Source organism: Schistocerca serialis, chromosome 7, assembly GCF_023864345.2.
Source record: "Schistocerca serialis cubense isolate TAMUIC-IGC-003099 chromosome 7, iqSchSeri2.2, whole genome shotgun sequence".
Taxonomy (NCBI): Eukaryota; Metazoa; Arthropoda; class Insecta; order Orthoptera; family Acrididae; genus Schistocerca; species Schistocerca serialis.
The window spans coordinates 433297453-433315404 of record NC_064644.1 but is presented as its reverse complement, the minus strand read 5'-3'; the positions used below and the strand labels follow the sequence as shown (position 1 = coordinate 433315404).

General features: G+C 38.3%; 2 protein-coding genes across 5 annotated transcripts in view; one reads left to right on the top strand and one right to left on the bottom strand.

Moving 5' to 3' along the window:
• Nucleotides 1–1302, bottom strand: part of LOC126412690 (cyclin-A2) — a 40963-nt gene extending 39661 nt beyond the window's left edge. Inside the window, exon 1 of the mRNA XM_050082401.1 lies at nt 965–1302. Coding sequence (XP_049938358.1) covers nt 965–1129 — 165 coding nt within the window. The 5' untranslated portion in view covers nt 1130–1302. The remainder of the gene's footprint in view (nt 1–964) is intronic.
• Nucleotides 1303–1526: 224 nt separating this feature from the next.
• Nucleotides 1527–17952, top strand: part of LOC126412144 (exosome complex component RRP43-like) — a 153375-nt gene continuing 136949 nt past the window's right edge. For 2 of the 4 annotated variants that reach the window (XM_050081601.1, XM_050081598.1), the window contains exons 1-2: nt 1558–1689; nt 1768–1804. Coding sequence is in view for 1 of the 4 variants with exons in the window: in XM_050081600.1 (XP_049937557.1) it covers nt 1570–1586; nt 1768–1804 (54 nt within the window). In the remaining 3 variants the exon portion in view is untranslated. Of the gene's footprint in view, nt 1690–1767; nt 1805–17952 lie in introns of all 4 variants that reach the window. The other 2 variants (XM_050081600.1, XM_050081599.1) reach the window with 2 other exon arrangements.

Genomic DNA, 17952 nt, shown 5'->3' with positions numbered 1-17952 from the left:
GGGTGGACTCACATGTTAGCACTAGCAGTTGATCTGGGGAAAATTATTTCTTCAGTGTCCCTGCAGATACTGATTAGACTAATCTTGCCACCACCTTCCCCATCATCCCTAAGAGATATGTAGCAACTTGAATTTCTTTAAATTCTTTGTCTACAACTGGTTCTCCAAAATTTTTGAAGTAAACAAGAAATAATTTTGTACCTTCAAGCATCTGCTAGTTTAGTTTTTTCCAGCATTTCTGTGACACTCTTCCAATAGGCAAACCTGGGACCCTTCATACCACCCTCTGTATATACTCAATACTGTTATTTATTTTGTCTGGGTCCCACAGTTCTTAATTACATAATTTCCTGCAGAGAACTGCATTATTTCCAGTAAGACTAAAGTTACTACTTGTATGTATCACATAGTATGTGAAAGTATGTATAAGGTATTATTGAGTTATTTCAACCCAATCAGCTGAACACAATATGTGAAGACGTTATGCATCCTCAATGAACTTCCCAATACAACTTCTGTTTGGAACAATATAAGTATCAGAAACTTCTGGGCTTTCAGTTTAATTGGTTCAACAATTCTGAACAAATTGAGCAATCTTATTTCATTGTGACTGTTGCTCAAATGAATTATTTCTGCCAACATTTTTACAAAAAAGGCAAGTGTTTTGCAATGAATTTTGGGACACTTAAGAGTTTTATTGCTTACTACCACAGTAAGAAGTATGGCCCATTATTAAGAAATTAACAGACCTATGAAATTTCATTTTATGGTTATGCTGAAGTTTATACCTTTTTAAAAAAAAAAAATTACCACCATAAAAATTACATACACAGAACTTAAAATTACACACCACACAACAGAAGATTTTGAAATATCTACATATGGAATAATACTACTAGGTATTTCGAAAACAAATACGAACCAACATTAAACTTCAACGGAAAAATAATACTTAGTTCATTACCTGTTTTACTGGTTTCTGACAGCGGATTCTCTCTGCATTCTTGTTAAGAACACCCAAAACAGTTCTCTTCTTTGGCTGGTTTTCAAGTTCCTCTTTCCTCATGTGTACAGCATTTACAGTGCGATTTTCTTGGTCTACATTATGATTAATTCCAGATGCAGCCATCACAAGATACACGAACTAAATCAATCGAAGGTACCTAACAGAGTCAATTTCTCTCCTAGATGCACAGCTTCAGTACTTCAACCGTTAGGTTGACTGCAGTCCCAAATCTACAATGCAGCACAGCTTCTCAACTCATTTAAAACAGACTGCGCGAACGTTGAAACCACAGCATTTCACAAATGCAACCAATCAGAATCCAACTGCCATGCGACTCCAAAGATATGATGACCCACGTTCACAATGTAAAGGAAAATGAAAAGCTCTCCGCTTCATTTGAACCAATATAAGAAATTATTGTTTATTCAAAAGAAAAGCTTTCAATATTTTCCTACTATTAAGCATCAGCAGTAATTATGGTTATAATAATTATGATAATGTTGTAGTCTTTGCATATAGTCGCACCACTGACTCACACTGGCATTTTTGTCGTTGATGTTGAAATGGCGGCGCAATACAAGTAAACTGGATTCTGTTATTGAAAATATATCTTATAATCTATCATAATTAAACAATGCTGATGGGCTTAATAATGAAATACAGAAGTAGCAGTTCTCTGCTTTGTCAGTTCATGTATTAATTACGTTCATTGCATTTACAGTTGTCAGCATAATTAATGAAGTTCTGTCTTTCAATTTCAGAACCATACATCCAGTGAAGTACCTTCGCGATTACTTGGTACGTTTACTGTTCAGTATATAGTAATCTAAGAGTATTTGTCCCATTCCATCAATGTGTCAGATACGACAATTTGAGATAAAATTACAATCTTGTTTGCGGAGGATTTTATTTTCAAATAAAAATGTACGCAATCAAGACTATATTTTTATCTCGAAGTATTTGTCTCTTAAAGTCAAGAAACATTTTTGATCAGACAGTGTTTTTCTGAAGGGCAGTAGTAGAAGGAGAAAGTGTTATTAACAAATAAATAAATAACGTTTCTTCTTGGCCTGAAGATTTCTCATATTCTGTAAGTTACCACACTCGCTTGAAGCTTAGTTTAGAACGACATGCATGATGTGTATGTGATTGTAGACGAATAGTAGGTTCACTGCACACGAGCAGCGAAATATGCAAATCACAAGAGAAAGGATATATGGTCTTTGGCGTAATTTGTAATCGACTACTCGTTTAACTTAACATCTTCATTTTTAAAATAAATAGCGGAGAAGTTTGTGTTGATTTTGTGTTAACTACACGACCGTATTTTCACAGTTTTTGAAACATCCAAGGAATTTACTTTCGCCAAGCAATCAATATATTAAATTTCTAATTTTCTGTTTATTACTGTCACTAGTTTAGTTCAATAAGTGATGTGCAATAATAACAATAATTAATAGATTCGTCAATGTTAGGTTCCAGTACGCATTTAAATAGATGCAGAGCCTTATTCAGTTGGCCTGTAGATTAAGGTTACATATTGGGCCCTCTCCCCTGAAGTCTTGGATATGATGACAAGCACAGTGCGAGGTCTAGGTTAGGTTGTGTTGCAAGGTGACAGTCCGCTTGAGAGTTCACAAAGCCAGTGGATGCTAAAAGCAGAAAAATCTGGTTTTGGTAACAAATTGACAGGTAGTGAAGCGTAATGTTTACACATGCGCCATGTTGAAAAATGCAAGGGGTTCCAGTATGTATCTTTATTCTTTTGGTTATACACAATTTGCACAAGATAAATTATAATATAAAAAAGTTGTGCCCTGTTTTTCTTATCTCAACACTGTCGTAGCACATACTAATGAAAACTGTTGGTGGATCCAGAACCACAAACACATTGCTGTGCCCCTAGTACACAATTCAGTTCATTTGGAAAATTGACTCCATGCACATTAACATGCTTTGTGCTCCATGCACATCTTCCATAATTTTGATGTTGCATGTTGTTACTTTTTTATGCACATGTCTAAGGGACAGAATGAATGGTTCCTTTTTGTGTTTCATTTGTAAAAATAGTTATACACACAAGTATTCACAGCTCATACATAGTGCTTTCTGTGCTGTTGTAAATGGGCAGTCACCTATTTGTGTGAGAACTGAATTTTGTGTCGTGAAACCAAGTTTATGAATAAAAATAATTTTTATTTTTTTTAAATTTTTTATTTATTTTTTAAAGGAAGCTTCCCATATGAGCAAGAACTATGTAACATGTTTCTGCTTTTGGTAAATAAGAGGGCTATTCAGAAAGTAAGGCCTGATTGGTTGCGAAATGTTTTATTTGCAGCAGATTGCTATGTATTCCATCTATTTCTCTACATATTCACTGCTCCAATTTGGGCATTTGTCATGACATTGTGCCAACTTTCCAATACCCTCATTGTAGAAGGCAGTTCCTTATGCTTTCCACCCCTTCTTTACACTGATCTCTGCCAGAATGTCATCATAGCCAACAGTTGTTCATGTGAGCAGAGATGAACATAAGAGGGAGACAGGACCGTGCTGTAAGGTGGGTGATCCGAAAAGACTTCCCATCGAAAATGCTAGAGGAGCACCCTCATTGTGCCCCCTCCCCCAGAGTCTGCAACCAAGAATTGTAGTGAAAAAGGAAATGCATGACAGGTATGTTATATGGGGTTGCATGAAACCGGGTGAAACCTTGCAGTGGCCACCTGTATTTGGCTGGTGACACTATCTTTCTAGGCATTGTACACTCAGAACCGTGAAGGGTGACGTGACATCAGGTGTTCAACAGGCATACTAGACACACTGCTCAACACATCTGTTCAAAGCTTCATCGGATTTTCACTGGTCATATCCATTTTGCGACCTATGACACCTTACTTTCCAAATAGTCCTGTTGGTACTACTATGAACTGTGTACATGCATCCCACCTCCCTTTCTTATAGGTAGGAGTCTCACTGCGTCACATGCTATCTACAAGCATATTGTGCTGAAGTAAATTATGTAAAAGCCAATATTTTAATTTTTTGCAAGACAAAAATGAATGCTCTCTGAGATGTTTATGGGGGAGTTAGGCAGGTGAGACACAGAGCTTATCTAAATATGTCCCGGTTGGTTGTTGCAACCAGTCCATACTAGAAGAAACATGAACAATGTCAAGGAATTAATCAGTACTAGAAGTAAAACGTGTAGTGTCAACTAATTAAGACAATAAGTGATTTTATCAGTTATAGCACATAATGATACTCCTGTGTTAGTAATAAATTGTTGCTTTTCTGCTAAGTACTTCACTTATTGCCTTTTGCTACAATGTTTTGTCACCTGCTTACCGCAGTGAATTCAGTAGTACCCATGCAGTGAACAGAATATAAGGAAAAATCACATAGTTGGAAGTTTTCCAACGAATCTCTGGAACACTTTCATTGAGGGTTTTTTTGTGGGCTCTAATTTTGCTCCTATGTGTGATTATTGTGGTTGACTGTGAGAAAAGTCAAGCTCTTGTAGTGACCTTGTAACTTCTGAGGTTTGGTTTAGGGTGAGGAATGTTAGAAAGAAATGGCAGGTCACTCACATCTCAGGTTGAGAGGGACCCATCTGGTGTGTGCGTCATAGGAGAGGAAGACCATCAGTAGATACTAAAGCACATGTTCGTTGTAGATTTGATAACAGTTGTTTGAATACAAATGACAGTTCTCTTCTGTCAAATAAATGTGTGCTCCGAGTGTACAACTATCCCAGTTACAAACTAGATAAAAAAAATAAAGTGGTAGTGCCATATCTGAATGAAGAACTAGAAACTTGCATAGGACAGGAGCATTCAGAGGAACTATGGATAAAGTTTAAAAGAATACTTTACCATGTACTGGGTAGTTATGTACCCAGTAGAAGACTTCATAATGGGAGGCACCCTCCATGGTTAAAGAAAGACTACTGCATAATAGGTCCAAATTAATGCATAGGGCTACTGATAGAGAGGGAAATAAAAGGCTTTTGGCTGTCAAGGGAGCAGTGCATGAAACCTTCAATGACTACTGTAACAGATTATTGTCAAATAATACCTATAGTACGCGCATACTATAAAAAATATTCCAAAATATTAAGAAAAGTAATAAAAGCAGCAAAAATAATGCATAATGATGAAATCATTTATAATTCAGCTAATAAATCAAAGGCTATGTGGAGTGTTATAAAAAAAGAATGCGGAGAATATAGACAACCTTGCGAAAATATAACACTATCACATAAAAATAAAAAAGTAACAAACCCCTTAGAAGTAGCCAACACATTTAACAACTTTTTCACAGGTGTTGCTGAAAATATGTTACAATCAAACCTTAAGAACACCCAGGCAAATGAATATAAAATAAGTGCATGAAGAGGATCAATGTACATCAGTTCTGTTTCACAAGATGAAGTAGCTAAAGCAATAAAAGGACTAAAAAATTCCAAATCGGCAGGTATTGATGGTATACCTGCAACAATGTTAAAGAAGAGCGCATCAAACCTAATTGAAGTACTCACACATTTATGCGACTGCTCACTTCAGGCAGGCACTTTCCCTGATGTGTTGAAAACATCAAAAGTTATCCCTGTATATAAAAAATGGGATAAAGACATTGTAAATAACTACAGACCCATCACAATTTCCTCCTGCATCTCTAAAGTACTGGAAAAAGTTATGTATGAGAAACTTATGAAATTTATAAATAAAAACAGCATCCTATGTAATGAACAACATGGATTCAGAAATAAGAGGTCAACGGCAACTGCTGTCTATGAGTGCATCAATTCCATCCTAAACCTGATGGACGAAAAACAGGAAACAATAGGAGTCTTTATTGACTTGTCAAAAGCTTTTGACATGGTGGACCATAAAATTCTGCTATCAAAGCTAGAAAGATATGGTATTCGAGGTCTGTCCAACAAGTGGATCAGTTCCTTCCTGACTAATCGTATGCAGGCAGTGTGCGTCATGCACACAAATATTGAACTAAAAACTGTATCTAATCACTTATCTGACTATAAACAAATAAAATGTGGTGTACCCCAAGGATCAGTATTGGGACCCCTTCTGTTTCTTCTGTACATAAATGATCTAAGCTTAAATATTGATGCACACAAAACAATCATATTTGCAGATGACACCACGATTCTACTAAAAGGAGATGACGATGAACAGTTACAGCAGGCAGTAAACACGGTCACGAAACAACTTAGCAGCTGGGCACAGAGTAATCAGCTTGTAATAAACAGTAAGAAAACCGTTGCTCTAAAATTCCACAATGTTCCTAACAAGGACATGTTCATCCCTTCGGTCTCTATCAATGACGAACCAGTTGGTAACAGTACTGAAACCAAATTCTTAGGACTTTGGCTGCAGAGTAACATCAGATGGAATAAGCATATTGAATATCTCAATGCAGAACTGAGCAAAACATGTTACCTTCTTTGTTCATTAAAATCATGCTGCAGTGAGAAAACCGTATTGAATGCATATCATGCGTACTTTCATTCTCGTCTTAGATATGGGGTCACCTTCTGGGGAAACTCTAAAACAGCTAATAGCACTTTTAAACTACAAAAAAGGGCCATTAGAATCTTGTTTGGGTGCAAGCCTAGAGACTCTTGTAAACCCCTGTTTAAGAAATCTGGTATTCCTCCAGTACCACGTGTATGCATTATGAAAACCCTTTTGTTCTTTAAATTAAATGTAATAGGCAAGGACCGGAGACTGCAAGAAAACTGTGATATACATGAGCACTTTACCAGATAAAACAGAAACTTACATATGACTCAAATCAGCACAGCACTGTGCCAAAAAGGTACTTTTCACATGGGAGTTAAGCTTTATAACAAACTTCCTGAAAACATAAAAGCTATCACTGAGGTCAATACATTTGGAAAATCTCTAAAGTCATATTTACAGCATCACTGCTTTTACTCCATTGAAGAATATTTAAATCTATGAAATGTGTTATGTAAATACTTATGTGTAAAGTGTATTATTGTAAGCTTAAATATGTATGCCTTGAAATGACTTTCAGCCTGTATATTTATAACTTGACTTGTCCAATGTCTTATGCATAAGCTGCTATGTAGACAACAGGACCAATAAACTACAATCTACAATCCACAAAGCCCAAAGAAATTCTTGTTGTATGTGAAGGCAGTTTGTGGCACCAAAGTTAGTGTTCAGTCACTTGGAGAAGAGACAGGAACTGAAGTTGAGGGTAGCAAAGCAATAGGAGAAACACATAACTCTGTTTGCGAGTTGCAAAGGAAAAACCCAGATTTGCCCCAATTTAATCCTTGTACCACTGAAAAGATTGAAATAAGTTTTGTCAGTGGCATTGAGAAACAGCTGAAATCATTAAAACTGAACGAAGCTCCAAGGCCCAATGGAAACCCTGTCAGATTGTATCCTGAATTTGCATCTGGATTAGCCCCTCTGTCAACTGTAATTTATCATAGACCCCCTCAAACAAAAGACTGTGCCCAGTAATTGGAAGAAAGCTGAGGTCATGCCTATTTACAAGACTTCTGAGAACATTGATCTCTTTTTCTCTCACGACGTACTGAAAGCTTTGGATCAAGTCTGTCAAGTAGATGCAGTATATTCAATTTCTGGAAAGCATTTGACTCTGTATCACATCTGTGCTTATTATCAAAAATACTATCAGATGGGGTATCAAGCAAAATTTGTACTGGGATGAGGATTTTTTTTTTATAAAAAAAGGCAGGACATAAGTTATCTTGTATGTAGAGTGATCGACAGATGTAGAAGTGACTTTTGGGTATGCCCCATGGAAATGTGCCGGCACCCTCACTGTTCATGTTGTAATTAATGACTTTACAGATAATATTATAGCAACTGTAGACTTTTGCAGATGATCCAGTTTCTATAATGAAGTACTGTTTGAAAGAAGCTGCATGAATATTCAATTACATTTTGAAAAGATTTCCAAGTGGAGCAAAGATTGGAAACTTTATTTAAATGTTATGAAATGTAAAATTGCGCACTTCGCAAAGCGAAGAAACATATCATAATCAGACTACAATTGGAATCAGTTGACTCATACACATATCTGTGCATAACACTTTTTAAGGATAACTATGTCTATATACATACTCCACAAGCCACTGTACGGTATGTGGCACTACTGATCCTATCCTTTCCTGTTCCATTTGCAAATAGTGTGAAGGAAAAAGGGCTTTTTACATGCCCCTGTATGAGCCCTAAATTCTCATATCTTTGTGGTTCTTATGTGGAATGTGTGTGGGTGGCAATAGAATTGTTCTGCAATCCGCTTCAAATGCTGATTCTCTAAATTTTCTCAGTAATATTCCTTGAAAATAACATCGCCATCGGATTCCCATGTGAGTTCCCAAAACAACTGCATAAACCTTGTACATCGATTGAACCTACTGGTAACAAATCTGATAGTTCACCTCTGAATTGCTTCGATGTCTTCCTTTAATCAGAACCTGATGCACATCCCGAACCTTGAGCAGTACTCAATATTAGCTCACACTAGTGTCCAATGTGCGGTCTTCTGTACAGATGAAGCACACTTTCTTAAAAAAAGTTCCCAGTAAACCGAAGTCAACCACTTTCCTTCCCCACCACAATACGCATATACTCGTTCCATTTCATATCTCTTTACAGCATTATGCCCTGATATTTAAATGATGATGTGACTGTGTCAAGCAGGACGCTACTAATACTATATGTGAGCATTATAATTTTGTTTTTCCAACTCTTCCGCATTAACTTACTTTTTTCTATGTTTAGAGCGAGCTGCCATTCATCACACCAACTAGAAATTTTGTTTAAGTTACCTCATATCCTCCTACAGTCACTCATCTTTGACACATTCCCATACACCACAGCATCATCAGCAAACAACTGTAGATTGCTGCTCACCATGTCTGCCATATCATTTGTGTGTATAGAAAATAATAGTGGCCCTATCACACTTCACTGGGCCACTCCTGGAGATACCCTTGTCTGATGATCACTCGTCGCTGAGACAACATATTGGGTTCTATTACTTAAGAAGTTTTCTAGCCATTCACATACCTGGGAACCTATTCCATATGCTCGTTCTTCCTTTAACAGTCTGCAGTGGGCCACCGTATCAAATGCTTTTTGGAAATCTAGAAATATGTAATCTATCTGTTGCCCTTCTTCTGTAGTTTGTAGTATGTCACGTGAGAAAAGGACAAGCTGAGCAAATGATGCTCTCTAAAACCATGCCAATTTGTGGACATGAGCTTCCCGGCCTCAAGGAATTTTGTTACAATCGAACTGAGACTATGTTCAAGAATTCTGCAGCAAACCAGAGTTAAGGATTTGTGGGATCCTTCATTCAACCTTCTTATACACAGGACTCACCTGCACTTCATTCCAGTGATATGTTACTTTGCACTGGGTGAGAGATTTGTGATAAATGTGAGCTACGTAAGAGACCAGTGGCGTAAAGTACTCCTTGTAAAAGGATTCCATTTGGATATGGTAGGTTGTTGTTGTTGTCGTCCCCCCCCCCCCCCCCCCCCTCCCCAACGATAGTATATTTGTATGATTCTACTGCGTTAGTTGCAAAGTTTAAAACTTTGACTTTATTTTGCTGCCTTCAACTGCCACAGCAGACTGGTCAAAGTGTAACTGGATGGAAGCTTTAGACCTGCTTAGTGACTTTGCATAGGACCAGAATATTCTCGGCCATATCTTATATGACAGTTGTAATTGTACGCTTCGTACATGATTTTTTTCACAGATGCACAAATCTGTACTAACCATTGCCTGTCGTCATTTGCGTGTTCTCTTTCGAGCTGAGAGTGCATCAGCCTTGCTTCTTCAGCATTTTCCAAATTTAGTTGTTAAACCACGATTGGTTTTTTCTGTCATTAATCCATTTATTGGACACATTCTCGTCTAGACCACAATTTACAATCTGTTTCATCTTTGCCCACATTTCCTCTATGCCCATCTTAGGAACTACATGATGTCAATTCATTATATAAGTGAGATGCTAACAACTGCTTATCTTCTGTTTCTAGGAGAAACTCTCTTCTACCCTTCTTGACTGTTTTATAACTTTCATAACCATAGGGGGGTATGATATGATCACTAATCCCTGTCTCTATACTGACACCGTCAGTAAAGTCCGGCTTGTTTGTAGCTGCAATATGCAAGATATTTCTGATGTGTGTGGGCTGCCAAACTAGCTGCTCAAAACATTTTCGAAAAATATGTTAAATAGTGCTTTGCAAGACTGTCCGTCTGTATTCCCTGCTGTGAATCCATGGAAGTCCCAGTATATTCTGTACGGTGAAATTGTCTTCAACTAGTATTGCATGGCCGGCCGTTGTGGCCGAGCGGTTCTAGGCGCTTCAGTCTGGAACCGCGCAACCGCTACGGTCGCAGGTTCAAATCCTGCCTCAGGCATGGATGTCTTTAGGTTAGTTAGGTTTAAGTAGTTCTAAGTTCTAGGGCACTGATGACCTCGGATGTTAAGTCTCATAGTGCTGAGAGCCATTTGAACCATTAGTATTGCATGACTAGACTTTTTCTGAATGGCTCTAGTAGAACTGTCACAACGGGATTGGGTGGAGAGGGAAAACATCCAACGATTAATTTGGTTTCACCTAGACCTGTTGTATGTGACCAAATAACTTCTACATCAATAGAGCGAATATTTTTACTAGCTGCAATGAACACCCCCACCCCCTCCAAGGCATCTAATCTGTTTTTCCAATATGTGTTCCATGACTTGCTAAATATTTCAGAGTTTTCAACTTCAGGTTCCAGCCAGCTCTCTGTCCCAAGAATAATTTGAGTGCTAGAACTTTCCTGGAGTGTAGTAAATTCTGGAACTGTGTTATGAGTACTTGCACAGCTTACTCATAATTTTTTTTTCACTCAGAGTGTCATCATTCTGAATGCTTTCTGATGTTGCTGACTCTTTATTGATTGGCAAATGTTCATTGGAGTACCTCTAACTACTCAAATTAACTGCCTAGTAAAAACAAGTGCACTCCAGAATCACTCTGCTTCCTTTGTGCAGTGTACCCCTGATGTATCAAAGGGGGTCCTACAATTCCCCACCCAAACACGCAGGTCCAGAAATCTGCACCAAGATGCCTTCAGTTGAGACTGTCCACTCAGCTCCAAACCGAAGCACCCCAATCAACTCTGGGAACAATGGTGCAAATTGCAAGCTCTGCTTGAACCGTGCATCTGAGGCCAGCAGCCTTCACCACTTCTGCCAGCTACCTATATGCACTGAAAATTGCTCCAGAACCCGTGCAATGCATTGTTGGTGCTGACATGAGCCACAACTTGCAGGCAACTCCACCTGCATGCTCAGTAATCACTGTCAAGGGCTCCTATACATCATGGCAGGCATACCAGGTGCACATTGGCTTTCTTTCTGGTGCTGAAGCTATTTCCTAACGGGCTTCGTAAAGTGCTTAATGTTGGAGCTCCCAATAACCAGCGAACCCTTGCTAATGTGTGCTTGCTCAGACGCTGCTGCCCTTGCATAAGTTTAGTTTTTAGTTACTAGTGGACACAGGCCTCTTAACACATAACTAAGGCAGTGAGCTTTTAGATGTGACATGAAGCATATTTTGTAAATATTGGTAAAACACCAAAGGCAATTTTCAAAATAAAACATTTATTTTAAAACCTCATCAGTATGAAAATACTGATAAACCAAACAAACATGCAGAGCACAACTGAGTGTTTCTATAATTTCGAGTCATATTCTTCAGTGAATATTAATATGTACATTGGTGGTATTTGACTAGAATATCATTTGTTGATCACCTTGTGCATTTGTCCCCACCATGATTAGCATCACTGTAAGCTTTGGTATGGAAGTTTTCATTATTCTCAAACTTAATGCCACCCAGTATTCATACTGGCTCAAGTGGTAAAGATAATTGTTTCACATCCAGTTGCACCATATTTCTAAAATTCTCTTCACATACACAGACAATTTGATTTGTAAGCCCAGCAAGTAATCTACAATGATCTGAAAGCATTTACCCAGCTGATCATTAAATTTAGTTGTTGCATCAGTAGAGACCATAACAGATTCACATTCAATGCCACCAGGTTTTCACTGTAGAACATACATTGACATGTATGTCTCTCCCGTAAACTACATTCGTGAAGAAATTTTACAAGGCCTGCCTCAAAGTGTGCAGACACTGTAGCAATTCACATTCACGTCCTTTAGCATCATCACAACCCTTTCATTGATACATGTTAATTTCCTCCTCCAAAATGCCATTGAGAAATGAATTCATCACATCAATTTGCCTTATACACCCACCATATTGAATTTAACAACGAAAAAAATCAATTTTTGACGGAGTAATTTAATTGGATAGATAAAAAAAAATCTACTCACTAAGCAGCAGCAGAACACGCACATAAAAGGAGGTTCTAATTTGGCAGGCTTTCAGAGCCCGTGACTCCTCCTTCAGGCAGAAGGGTTGAAGGGGAAGGAAGAGGGGTGAAGGAAAAGGAAGGAAGAGGGATAGATTTCGGTAAAGTCACCCAGAACTGCAGGTCAGGGGAGACTTACCGTATGGGATGTGTATGTTCTACCGCCACTTGGTGAGTAGATTTTTTTATCTAGTCAATTAAATTATTTCGTCACATTGAATTGCAGCACTCGCCAGGGCTGTCATCATCTCAGATATTGTTACAGAGCTAAATGTATCAACCTAATGTACTATAGATCGTTGAGTGACTTCTTCCGCCACCAGTTAAGCCTTACATTAAACCACTTCATTATTTGCATTTAATTTTGTAGCAAAACCTATAAATTTTCAACCATCTTATAATAAATATATTTGTCTCAGAATAAACAAACTAGTTTCCATAATTTATTTTTCTTTGGGGAATTCATTTCTTCCTTCATAACTGTCTTTCATTCTTTATAAATTCCTTATTGCATTACTTCTTTATAATTCCTTGGAGTCTCGCAAAGAATGATTATTCTTGGTTGATGAATGTGGTCTTCACAGTAACTTGATGGTTTCTTCAAATTTTGCTGTTCACGTAAGTTGTCTTCATTTCTTGCTTCCAAATTGCTCTTTTTCTTGTCCCACGGTGTGATACAAATTTTTGCTATTCTTCTTGTTACTTACATCTACATTTTGGTTCGTATTATACTTGTGACTGTCCTCTTCAAAATCAATGCACTCACATTCTCTTCCTTTTTATGTCTGACCCAATCAACCCTTTTAGTCTCTTTGGGTCAATGCTTGTTTACAGCTGAATTTACATCACTGCATACAGAAACTCACATTTTTTCAGGAAAATAAACTTTCTCCCATAGACATTGAAACCATCTGTCAGGGTTGCTGCAAGTTCTGGAAATCAGGGAATATCGGGGACTTTCAAATGTGCCAGTGTGCCAGGGACAGGGGGGGGGGGGGGGACAACAATGGAAAAAATCTTATTTTTTGTCTCAGTTGATGAAATGGTTTGTCTACTGAGATATCGTGCATCGTCACTGGCTGGGCTTAACTGAGAACATACACCGCTTCCCTGCTCTCTCATTCTTGCTGCTTCTCCCCTTCCTACCACTCCCCTCAGCTTGCAGTCAGTGCTGCCACCACTTCGTGCTGCTAACCTAGTAGCTGTGGATAAGAGTCAGGGAGGCATGAGGAGTGGTTTGTTTGTATCTCATTCTCAGAGATTGTTGATGCAGCGGCCGGAGACGGTGGTCATGTGTGCGTGAGTAGTGTTTGTGTGAACGTGTGTCCATTCTCGTTTTCCGACAAAAGCTGTGGCTAAAAATTTAGTTGTGAGAGTGTCATTGTCTTTTCTACGTGCTTGTTTGCGGCTCGGTGATCATCTTTCCAGTGAGTTGCTATCTATCCTCATTAGTATTGATTTCAGAGCGTTTGTGCAAGTTATCTATTGCATGGCTTGATAACCATGGTCTCATTTTATCAACATGCTGTCTGTGACATGTGATAGCTGGCCACACGAGTGGATTCCTGCAATGGGCCAAAACCACAGGCCATTTCTGCAGGTATCTCCAACAGATTGGACCTGCTGATCTGAAGTGCATCGTTTCCCACTAAATGTGGAGGCTGTGCCCGTTGGATCTAGTCTCACCGATCTGCCTGCAGGCTGGGTCTCTTTGTGTGTCGCATAATGCAGTGGATTTTCGTGCTTTATCCATGGACCCAGGACCGAGGTGCTCCTCGGCAGGCCAGGAACCACAGGCGATGGATTTCAGGAAATGTGACTGTCTCACCGCAAGTGCATTGTACAGTGTGGCGTTTTATAGAAATTTTATTTATTGTAGTACATTTTGGCACTTCAAAAGTAGTTTATATATCAGAAAGTATGGATGACAAGAAGAAGAAGATTGTGGCAGTCGCTGGCCGTTTGTACGCTATATACTCATATATTTCTCGATAGAAAAATTACACAATACTTTAAATAATAGAAATAACACAGTGGGTAATAACTGACAATAATGGACGCAGTAGAATCAACATTTTATTGTCAGTCACCTATAGTATTTGTTTACACAACTCTTCCCTGCTTTATACACCTCTTTCAAGAGACCTACTTTTTTCTGAGGTTATTTCTTAAATCAGTGAAGGTATTTTAAATCTGTCTTGTGACGCTAAGGAAATGCGTATTTTTGTCACCAAATGAGTGAACTTTACTGAAATAAAATATCAACAGTGGTCTTAATAAAACACATGTACCATTTGGCTTGCTTTCTCCATCTAAAAGCAGTTCACTACAAAAGATGTTGATGTCAGTACTTATGATTTTTGCTCACAAGAAGAAGGGGGGGGGGGGGGGCGGGATACATAAGTCTGTCTGTCCTTTTTTTTTGTCAGCTTATGTCTTTATGTCTTTACTTACCATTGAGATCTCAAATTTTGTCAGGGAAAAAAATGCTGAAACTTGTCTGGAAATCAGGGAATTTCACTTGGGGAAACTTGTGACAACACTGTCCACATAACCTTTTTAAAGATTTAGCATCACTGAAACTTGTTCCATTTTCACATGAGAATCCATGCATACTAGTCCATCTCAAATATCTCCAGATTGTCAAAACTGCTTTCTTTCTTCAAAAATATCTCACAGAGAGAGGTTCCCAGCAGTTTGATTGACTTTTTGAAACCGTCTACACAGTGATGTAGGTTAAGCTCCCAGGTATCACACACTGCAGCTATTCATCATGATGGGCCCTCGTTTGCAAGGGGGAGGGGGGAGGGATTGGAATTTCATGTGATACTCAGTAGCATTAAAAAATGCTTCATTATACAGTTTGATTGCACAATGTAATGGCTGATAAGGACAATAGCTTCCCATGCAAGAGCTTGTGGGTTCAAATCTCATTAGTTGCAGTAAGGCTTTCTTTAATTTTTAAATCAATCAAAATGACTTTGATCATCATTTTTATTCAATTAATTGATTTAAATGTAATTTTTTAGTTCCGTTCCTTTGTCACACATTTTTAATCGTAATATAAACTTCTTCATTTGCTTTCATTTTTCTTCTTGTCATTGTTTCTTCACTTGAAATCTTTGTTCATGTGTTTTCTTTTTCAACTGATTGATCATAATTTTCAAATGATTGAATATTATAAGAGATAAATGTAATTAAATTTATATTCACAAAAATTCCCATTGTAAAAAGAATGACGTAAAGAAAAAAAATGAAACTCTCATTGATTAAAATTATGTGACAAAGGAATGAAGTTAAAAAATTACATTTACATCAGTTAATTGAATAAAAATGATAATCAAAGCCATTTCGATAAATATTTAAAAATAAAAGAACTTACTGCACCTGATGAGATTTGACCCCACAACCTCCTGTATGCGAAGCTGTTGTCCTGTCCATTACATCGTGCAACCAGATTATATAATGAAACTTTAATGCTATTGAGTGTCACACAAAAAAAGGAATCAATATTAGAGAAGGAAAGTTGTTATTCAGCTTGTAGCGGAGATGCTGAGTCGCAGGTAGGCACTACAAAAAGATGTTCACAATTATAGCTTTCAGCCATTAAGGCCTTTGTCAACAATATACACACACATACACACACTTCAGTTGCCTGAGACTGCAGTCGTGTGAGAATCTTTTTGTTGTACCTATCTGTGACTCGGCATCTCCGCTATATGGTGAGTAGCAACTTTCCTTCTCCAGTATTGTTACATTCAATCCTGGATTTTCCATTGTTTGACAAAAAAATGAATTGTTTTTTCATCCATTACTCACAAATGAGGGCCCACCAGAGTGAATTGCTGCAGTGTGTTATATCTGGGATCTTAATCTACATCATCGTGTACATAGTTTCAAAAAGTCGATTGCACCACTGGGGCCTCTCCTTGTCAGAGTTTTACCTTAAGTTTCCATGGGACCAGTTTGATTCAGAGAGTATGTTCCATCTAGAATTGCCCCACTCCCCAATGCTTTTAGCAAATTTTTAGCAGAGGAGAGCTATGAATGTGCCATTTCGCATAGGATCCTATTATGCCAATCAGAAACTTCTTTCATCTTAGGAGTATATGGCGCAGAAATGGAATTTTTCAGTGTAGTTTTGTTAGCAGACCAAGGTACACCTTCATTATGGAACTCCTTGCCACTGTCTGTACATAATTCTTTTGTAGCAAATTCATCTTGAGTGTATCAATTTAGTAAACTGTGGTAACTTTTCTTAATTTACTTTTTGTCTCACAAAGGTACATTACCATGAAACTAGAAATACACTACAGTATTGTCAACTCTGCGAATCAGTTTCTTCCATTGGTCTGCAATCATCTGCATAAACTCCAGAATGAGATTTTAACCCTGCAGCGGAGTGTGTGCTGATACGAAACTTCCTGTCAGATTAAAACTGTGTTTGGAAGGTAGGAGACAAGGTACTGGCGGAATTGAAGCTGTGAGGACAGGTCGTGAGTCATGCTTGGGTACTCAGTGGTAGAGCACTTGCCCGCAAAAGGCAAAGGTCTCAAGTTCGAGTCTCGGTCCAGCAGACAGTTTTAATCTGCCAAGAAGTTTCATCTGCATAAACTGCATGGGGGCACAAATGGAAACTAAAACCCTGGCACAATGGGACCATGGAATGGTTCCATTCAAAAGTAATCATTACGTGTGTTAAGATAGGTATCTCACCGGGGGACGAGATGATCAATTTCTGTTTCATAGAATGTGGTTGGTGGCTGACAGATCCACAACGGCACCCAATCTTGCACCACCTCATTTAACTGGAATTGACATCCACTGTTCAGGTCAGGAAATATGTGAAAATCACAAGGTGAGAATCTTAACCTTTGTCTGACTGGCAGTGTGGAGGCAGGTGTATTGTGCAACAGGATGCTTCTGTCTGACAGAATTCTGACATCCTGAGGGCAAGTGGCAAAGTCAACAGTGGAATCATCCACCACCACCACCACCACCACCACCAGAGAAATTCAGAGCTGTTCGCAGAAGTTCTGGTTAAGGTCATGACCACCTCTATATATGTTCAATATCCAGTGTTAGTTCTGTTTCGTACGGGTCCCACACACTTGACCAGTATTTTGGAATGGGTTGCAAGAGTGGTTTGTAAGCAAACTCTTTTTTATACTGATTGCATTTCCTGCAGCACTTAACTCTCATCGTCAAATAAAGAAACTTATGTTCCAAGAGCTACTTAAAGTCATGGTTTGGTCATTATTGTATTGTTGTATGATGGCAGTGGCTTTGGTATGTATTAATTATGGCTGTGGAATTTATTTCTGACATTTGAAATAATTATGAGGTGCAAAAAATGCAGACTTGTATTGTGATTCGCGTAGTTGATCCCCGAACAACAGACAGAGTGAGTGGTTTTCAGACCAAGAAGGAAGGACTGCGCACAGTCACTAATAAGACTACTCCTAGTTAAAG